The 8985-nt window shown below is 41.5% G+C and overlaps 1 protein-coding gene across 1 annotated transcript; it reads left to right on the forward strand.

The window, feature by feature from the left end:
- Positions 1 to 884: 884 nt before the first annotated feature.
- LOC139374369 (protein odd-skipped-related 1-like) lies at positions 885 to 8322 on the forward strand. The gene is made up of 3 exons (XM_071115408.1): positions 885 to 1143; positions 4977 to 5721; positions 6897 to 8322. Exons 2-3 carry the CDS (start codon positions 5021 to 5023, stop codon positions 7027 to 7029), a joined length of 834 nt encoding a protein of 277 aa, XP_070971509.1. The 5' UTR covers positions 885 to 1143; positions 4977 to 5020; the 3' UTR covers positions 7030 to 8322.
- Positions 8323 to 8985: the final 663 nt, after the last annotated feature.

The raw sequence follows: 8985 nt of genomic DNA on the forward strand, positions 1-8985 counted from the left end.
AGTGAAAATGTATTTGTTAGTCGTTCCACCTCGCACTCTTTTTAAACGAGCAATTTGTTTTTAATCCCATGAATATAATAATCGAATGAATTTGCTTGGGGGGATTTTTGCCCTTCGGATTACGGATTGTAGGTTTTAGGCCTATGAGGGAGGGTGCATGAGGTTCAGCCCGTACATTGTTTATTCCACTAATAATACCAACTTTATGAAAATACTTATTAACATTAATATTAATACTAGGATGATAACAACAAAACTAATAATAATAATGTGGGTGATACTTTAATTTGTTGCGTTTGAAGCCATCAATTAAATCCATGGAACGTGAATTGCTTCATTGCCAAATCCATTAACCCTTGATATGTTACCCTTCTACCCTTATATGCAATGTTGTAGGCAATCAATATGCCATCTCAGCATTACCATCCACTGATTTAAAAAAAATGCATCACAAAAATCAAATGCTCCTATGAATTTTAGCTGCCAAGTTATTTCCCAATATGGCCAAGGATGAGCTATTAGAATTCGATTTTTATGACATACCTATTTTTATGGTCTTATAAACCTAGACAGGCTAAAAAAAATAGTCCTGCATTTTCAAATATGGGCCGGGCAAAATGACAAATGTATGTGTTTAGTAGTTGTAAACAGCCTATTGGAATTAGGCATTGCAGCCTCTCTAAAAAGAAACAAGAGAGTACAGTTGACACTATGCTACAACTATGTTCAGGCCATCACTAGAATGTTCAACTTATAATGAAAAAAGAGAAACTTGAGTTTATAGTAAGGAGCTCCCTCAAATTTGTATGGGGGCTGGCTAAATGACGCGCATGTGCGAGTAAAGGGTTTGGTTGCAATAAAGAGGCGGTTTGAGTGCAGACCGCAGGACAGTAACAGAAGGCGTCTTCACCAGAGTCACTACAGAAGTTCTACACGCAACTATTTTGGACAGCTGTTGAACTACACGCGCGTACAATCTAAACTCGATTTGAACATGCCGGGAAAGTTGTCTTACGAAGCCCAAAACTTTCTCTGAACTACATTCAACTTTGAACGTTTTTTTCCAAGACGTTTTGCATCGGACCATCCGCAGGTTTTCAACTCCAGGACCATTCCGGATCCATAGGACCGACATCTGCGCTGGTAACTATTTCATCGTATTACATTTTCTCTGTGATTTTTCTCTGAGCCATCAGTCAGAATACGACGTGTAAAATGTATTTATGGTCATGCTTCTTCGGGGGAATGACAACGCGAGGCACAATACACAAAGTTGTAAACTTTACCACAACTGATTTGAGAGTTGAGTTATTTAACATAACTGGTCCATTCGCAGTGAATAGATGTGTTATTACAATAGCCTAGCAACAATATTCAGTTTAGCCATTTTTGACCTGTTTAATGCTGGAACTAGAAGTTAACATATTCGACAGTGTCTTGAGCTTGCATGGGAGAGAGAGAGAGAGAGAGAGAGAGAGAGAGAGAGAGAGTCACGACTGTGAGCCTTCTGAGTTAGATGCGCGAAGAGAGTGTGAAACAGGTGGGATCTTTCAGAGGTAAACGCATTCCAGCACGTTGGAGTAAATTCAACAAGGACCTAAGTGAAAATAACGACATAATTCCATGCAAAAACGTACATTTTGTTGAATTGCATGATACATTACATGGTTTGAGTTAACATGAGAAAGATGTGCGTGTTCGATGACGAGGAGGCACATTTCTTTTACAGGGTATCCCCAATTAATTTATCCAAACTTTGGTACCTTAATGAAACAATACCTTTTTATGTTGTTTATATATATATTTTTTAAATGTATTTTGTGGCATATTAAAGGTACTTCGAAATATTTGTTAAATGTCGATTTAATAAATTCAATATAGCTGGAGTGGTAAGGATCATTGTTATGATCATTAATCGTTTTAAGTGTCTCTTATAATGAAATGACTTAAACGAATTTTACTAGGTCGCCAAAAAAAAACTAAAATACATAGCCTACATTTAATAATTGATTAACATTTAACGGTCTTCGTTGCAAGTGAATTACATTCAATCAATAGTTAAATATTCAGAGTTAAACCAGTGTTCTGGAATATAACGACAGGCTACGCTTTAGTGTACTTTACATAGAAACATGGATTAGACCTATGTACTTTACTTAATGTTTTTTATTTATTTTTTTACATGAAAACACGATTTAATCGCGAATTGCAATAATCGGAATTAAAACAGTGGACAACGTATTGTGCTAATTGTTATGGACAAAATCATGGTTTTATGGTATCAGACATGATCTGGAACTATTGGCTTGAATTGAAATCATTCTTAGGCATATACATGTTTTATTTGCGAATGTCAGAGAACTGTTTCCCACGTTGCTTGGGTGCACACGTCTGTATTTTATTGCGCCCATATCCTCTCGTGTTCTGCATCAAAACACGGCTAAAAACATGTGTCCCTGGTAATTGCTGCACAATTGACCAAAGCATCTGTATTAACGTAAAAACTCTGAAGTTGCTGTCCAATACACACAAGGTCACCATTCCTCTTTTATATATATATATTTATTATTTATTTAACAATAGATGTTTATTAGATAGATGTTTTGCACTTGAATCCCCCTTTGAAAAAGAAAACTAAATAAATGAAGTCCAGGTTTAGGAAAGATAATCTATAGCCGCAGTAGACTAGTGAGTTTGTGGATATGGATTTGATTAGATTGAGTCCGATTCTGTATTCCTTAACCCAAAACCAATGCAATGTATTACAATTCCATGCTTGATGTAGCCTTTTCAATTGCAAATTAAGTAGGTCCAGCCAGCATGCCTGCCTCTGTGCTTATGTACAACCTGAAAGAGGTGAACTCCCTCTAAATCATGACATGTATGTAATGTTGTAGGCCCATGTCTGGATCCGATTTTTTTTCTCAGCTCAGATAAAGTTGTGGAAAAGCTGCCCTGATTTTGAGTGGATTTGGCTTGTGGGGACCTAAATGTGAATGCTGGTGTGACTTTTCTTACCAACACCAACGTAACGTTCTCCTAATTATATAACAATGTACTGGGAAAATGTAATGAAGGTGTACCTCGGGTCATTTTTGAACCCATAGGATGTTGTATATTGTGTCAAAACATTATTTGATTTCCTTATGTCCTACCTATAATATGTATTAGAGTTAGAGTGAGCACATTCTTTAACATATACTGGTGTGATATGTGTGGGGGGAACATGATAAGTCGATCATGCCTTGCGTTATCTTATCTCAAATCGCATACAAAGTCTGCTGTGTGATCGAGGCGTGGAATTGGAACAGTTGGCCAGTCACGTCCAACGGGGAAACGGGATTTAGCAGTGTTTAGCTTGATTGTTGAGTCGTTAGAGATGGTACGTAGACATCAAAGGGTTTTAAGGATATGAGACCACTCGGGAGAAACCGCTGATCGCCCCTAATGACATCGTAAGTAAAAGTAAATTACTTCTGCGTCCTGATCAGAAAGGAGAAAATCCCCGGGGGACGTTTGAGCTTCATTCTAATTAACACTATTTTTTACTTCTATTTACTGCCGAATAGCCATGTCTTTCACTCAATCCACACTTTTTTTTAACAGTGTAGGCATTTATTCACCAATATGATCAATGGGTAATTTTCTCCAATAGGCCTATCTATACCCATATATAGCCTATTAACATCTACAATATATCTTGATTTGGCCATATTGGAGGGTTTCCTTATGCGATGACGACATAACCCATGACCACGTTTAACAATTACATTTGAATTCTTAATCCCACATGAACTAATGTAAACCAGTAGTAGAATAATGAGTAAATCATATTTTCAGAACGGTAAAATCGGAGGATTACACACAATTCCCTATGACTAACAGAATCAAACAAAGCAAACGGCATGGCTTAGGGGGTAATGCTTTTTCTCTGGAACGCTAAATCATATCACAATGGAAAGGTGCGGCTTGGGAGCTCTACTTAGACTAAAACAGAAACGACATAGGGTAACTGTGTCATACAGCCTGACAATCAAATATGTTCAGAAACAAAGAGGCTTTATATTCCTTTGTTATTTCCTCTTATTAAACCTGAATAAACAGCTCACTGAGGTATTCCCGCCTCAGTGAATGGTGTCATTCTATTTACCTGAGTCTTAACAGCCCGGGCATGTTTTCTGGGAACGGGAAACACCCACACCAGGCACATCCCAGTGTCTGTGTGTCAGCACTGGAAATTGTTTTGTTTTCTCACACCTTCTCCTCTCTGACATATATCCTAAGCACGTTCCACACACACACATACACACTCACACATACAGGCTCTCATCACTCGTCGTGTGCCTTGCAGACAATACATGATTCAAGGTGTGTGTGTGTGTGTGTGCGTGTGCGTGTGTTGGGCCACATGTTGAGCTGGTAGTCCCTGTGGCATGGAGGTCTGGATCAGAGCTCTTATCACTCTCTAAGGTGGCAAAGGGGCTCTCCCTAGAGAGAAAAAAACATCCCTTTTGTCCCAGTGGTAAAAAGGAGACATTCACATGTATCACCTTAATCCACTGATAATGAGGCCTCTTGAAAAGCAACTAGATAATCAAGCTGGATCGCTTGTGTATTGGCCTGGCATTGGGGCGGTTGTGTTGGGGTGTGAGGGGGGGAGGGGGGGGGGGGGGGGCAGGGTGAAGACACCAGGATGACCAGTAGACTCACCAGTAGACTCAAAGCCTGTTGGAAGTGCAAGAAATACTTAGTTAGAAATGTTTTTTGATTCATTATCAAATATCACAATTATGCTTGTTTCATTATGGAATATTATGATCCATATTGTCATTATTTGTAGTTTTAGTTGTTGTCATGGTATCAGGGGTTTGTACAACTTTTTTTATAACAAATAATTACTTATACGAGTATTAAACGAGTACAGTTCTGTTGTGTTATCAATATGACCTAACCTTTTTGATGTGTTGCTTTTCCAGAGGGAATCCCATTGCGATTCGAGTGATCAGTAGTGACACCAATCATGGGCAGCAAAACTCTTCCAGCCCCGGTTCCCCTCCACCCCTCTCTGCAGCTGGCCAACTACTCCATCCTCCAGGCCTCCAATGGCTTCCAGCTGCCCACGGACCAGGTCCCTGGCATCTATAGCTTCAGCGCACTGCACGCCATCCACCTCCACCAGTGGACCCTGGGCTACCCTCCCTTTGGTGTCCCCCGCTGCACTTTCTCCAAGCTCCCAGCGCTGATGGACGGCCGCTTCCCCGGCTTGCCTTCCATCCCCATCTTCCCCCACCTGGTCCAGCACAAGGACCAGGCCACTGCTGCCGCCACAGCAGCTACCGCCATGAATCTCCTTCAGGGCTCCAAGAACAAGCCCCAGCCACGCTTCGACTTCGCCAACCTGGCCACCGCCGCCACCCAGGAGGACCCGTTGAAGGCAGAGGACCTGAGCATAACAGGGGCAGCCGCCGCCACTTCTCCTCGCCATGGCGGGCTAGGCTGTCTCATAGATGTAGCCAAGCTGTCGTCGCCCGAGCGCAAGCCTAGCCGTGGTCGCCTTCCCTCCAAGACCAAGAAGGAGTTTGTGTGCAAGTTCTGCGGCCGCCATTTCACCAAGTCCTACAACCTGCTTATCCACGAGCGGACGCACACGGACGAGAGGCCGTACACCTGTGACATCTGCCACAAGGCTTTCCGGAGGCAGGACCACCTCCGAGACCACAGGTGAGACCTGTACTTTTTTCTTTTTTTTTCTCGATGAAGCTCTATTTAATAAACATGGAGAATGGAGATAGATTGCTGCCAAAATGTTGTAAATGAATTAATCATATTTTATTGCATACTTTATTTATTGGCGACAGAACCTTCCACAGAAAATCCCAGAACCACATTCAGTTACACTGCTGTATAAGGCCTCCACATAAGAACAGCATGGGATATTAATACAAAACTGCTTCTTAAATGGTCATATGTGCTATTGATGAATCCTGTTGTGCCCTCTGACAGTGTCATGCATCAGGGTTGAGGCCTGTTCCATTGGAATTCATTCCAGTCAAAGAAATGGAACAGCCCCAAATGTAATTGGTCACAAACCTGTTATGCATTGCTTTTGAATGTGTTATGTTGAATCGATTTCTAATATCAAACTTGTCATTTCCCCAAGAGCGACAGACCAATTAAACGTAACGATAACACGATTATATTTTATGCTGAATCGGAATTCAGGATCAGTATGTGGAAAAAGTATCATATGAGATGGTTTAGCGGGCCAGTCAGTATCCCCATACCTCTCATATGAGATGGTTTAGCGGGCCAGTCAGTATCCCCATACCTCTCATATGAGATGGTTTAGCGGGCCAGTCAGTATCCCCATACCTCTCATATGAGATGGTTTAGCGGGCCAGTCAGTATCCCCATACCTCTCATATGAGATGGTTTAGCGGGCCAGTCAGTATCCCCATACCTCTCATATGAGATGGTTTAGCGGGCCAGTCAGTATCCCCATACCTCTCATATGAGATGGTTTAGCGGGCCAGTCAGTATCCCCATACCTCTCATATGAGATGGTTTAGCGGGCCAGTCAGTATCCCCATACCTCTCATATGAGATGGTTTAGCGGGCCAGTCAGTATCCCCATACCTCTCATATGAGATGGTTTAGCGGGCCAGTCAGTATCCCCATACCTCTCATATGAGATGGTTTAGCGGGCCAGTCAGTATCCCCATACCTCTCATATGAGATGGTTTAGCGGGCCAGTCAACCTCTCAACTCCCTTTTCCCTTAATATTTCTTTGTTGTCTCCTATTCATTTGGAGCTATAGGTTGATAGCTGTCTTTGTGTGTTTGTTATGTTTCCTTGCTCAACCCGGACTCTGTTTTTGTTCTGCTCTGCCCTGCAGGTACATCCATTCCAAAGAGAAGCCCTTCAAGTGCCAGGAGTGTGGAAAGGGATTTTGTCAGTCCAGAACTCTAGCTGTCCACAAAACGCTGCACATGCAGGTGAAGGAACTAAAGCCATCCAAGATTAAGTGATGTCAATACATAAAAAAAGAGACTAGGGGACACTGGAAACAATAACGGTGAAGACTATAAAGGAGAACAAGACAAAATGACCAAGACGGGGGACATTGTAGAGCTGACCAAAGACAGGGGAGTTAGTGGAGCTGACCAAAGACAGCGGGACATTGTGGAGCTGACCAAAGACAGCGGGACATTGTAGAGCTGACCAAAGACAGCGGGACATTGTAGAGCTGACCAAAGACAGCGGGACATTGTAGAGCTGATCAAAGACGGGGGAGTTAGTGGAGCTGACCAAAGACAGTGGGACATTGTGGAGCTGACCAAAGATGGGTGGGCTTTGTAGAGCTGACCAAAGACGGGGGGACATTGTAGAGCTGACCAAAGACAGGGGGACATTGTGGAGCTTACCAAAGACAGGGGAGTTTGTGGAGCTGACTAAAGACGGGGGGACACTGTAGAGCTGACCAAAGACAGGGGGACATTGTAGAGCTGACCAAAGACAGGGGGACATTGTGGAGCTTACCAAAGACAGGGGAGTTTGTGGAGCTGACTAAAGACGGGGGGACACTGTAGAGCTGACCAAAGACGGGGGGACATTGTAGAGCTGATCAAAGACGGGGGACATTGTGGAGCTCAAGTGCCTGGAACATAGAATGAGTAGAACATCTCTGAACTTGAACCAAACTGAAGTTCTCTGAACAGAAGAAAAGTGATAGAAAAAGTTAAATGTTCACCAACAATTCACCAGCCAAGGAAGGAAGCCGTAGTGCTCATCGTGGGGAATGATTCTTCAGAGAGATTTGAAAATCCTGGATCTCTATGATGTATCCAGACAATATCCAGGAGCACCTTGTACCAGATCTAAGTTGTTTTTCCACATTTAGTTAAGAGATAATTAGGCTTAATGACTTTGAGGCAGTGTATTGGTTGTCCATGATGAAGCCCAATGGGGCGAATGGACCATACATCGTAGCTGTATGGAATGTGATCTTGACCTCTCTGACAAAGTTGACCTCTCAGACATTCCAAAAGACTCTTGCTTTTGATCAAAATGACATTTTTTTTAAAGGGACATTTACGAGTCTAAAGCAGTCTTTGTTAAAAAACAAAACAAACAAAAAAACAACTAAATTGGTTAAAGTCATGTCAGCGTAATGTTATTCCACTTCCAAAGCTTACATTCCAATGTTATTTTTTTGTATAATTGTATTTTTTGCACTTTAACCTGATTATTGATTATTTACATATATCACTGGATTCCTAAAACTTATTTTGAGAAAATAAATAGTAATTTTCTAAACAAAATCTATATTTTATTGTTTATTCTGGCTTCTTGTGAGAGGAATACTATCAAATACTTTGCCCATTTTTAATCATTGCCTTAGCATCTTTTAAAGTTTTGAAATGGAAATCAGCTGTAAAAAACGTTTTTGTTTTCTCATTTCCTGTAGTTGACACAGGACTTCTGTTATTGTGCTTTCCGTGTTACCAAAGCAGATTCCCTTTAAAATACAACACCTAATAGGACCATTACATAAATAGAATGGAGAGGGCTCCAGTGTGCATGCATGTGTATTGTGAGGTGTTGCAGTGGTCCTCATCCGAATGACAGCATTTAGAAGTGGATTTAACACCTGTCAACGTGACTTTGGTGGCTGATAGCTAACACTGTCAACATTAGGTGTAAACAGGACCATCAGACATGTATATTGTGAACATGAAAGAACAGGTACAGATTAAGAGAAACCTTAGCATTTACCCTGCACCCTCTCATCCCTTTGGAAACTCACAAGTTGTAACTTACAACTATGTGAAAGATATAATGAACAACACTAAAATATCAGTCACGTGATACTAATTGCATCTCAATAGATGATCTACTTCCTCAAAAATATTTCCCCCTGTTGTAGAAATCCAGTGCATGACACCCATTGACTATATGTGATATGACAGCACAGCTAACAGACA

Source organism: Oncorhynchus clarkii, chromosome 19, assembly GCF_045791955.1.
Source record: "Oncorhynchus clarkii lewisi isolate Uvic-CL-2024 chromosome 19, UVic_Ocla_1.0, whole genome shotgun sequence".
NCBI lineage: Eukaryota > Metazoa > Chordata > Actinopteri > Salmoniformes > Salmonidae > Oncorhynchus > Oncorhynchus clarkii.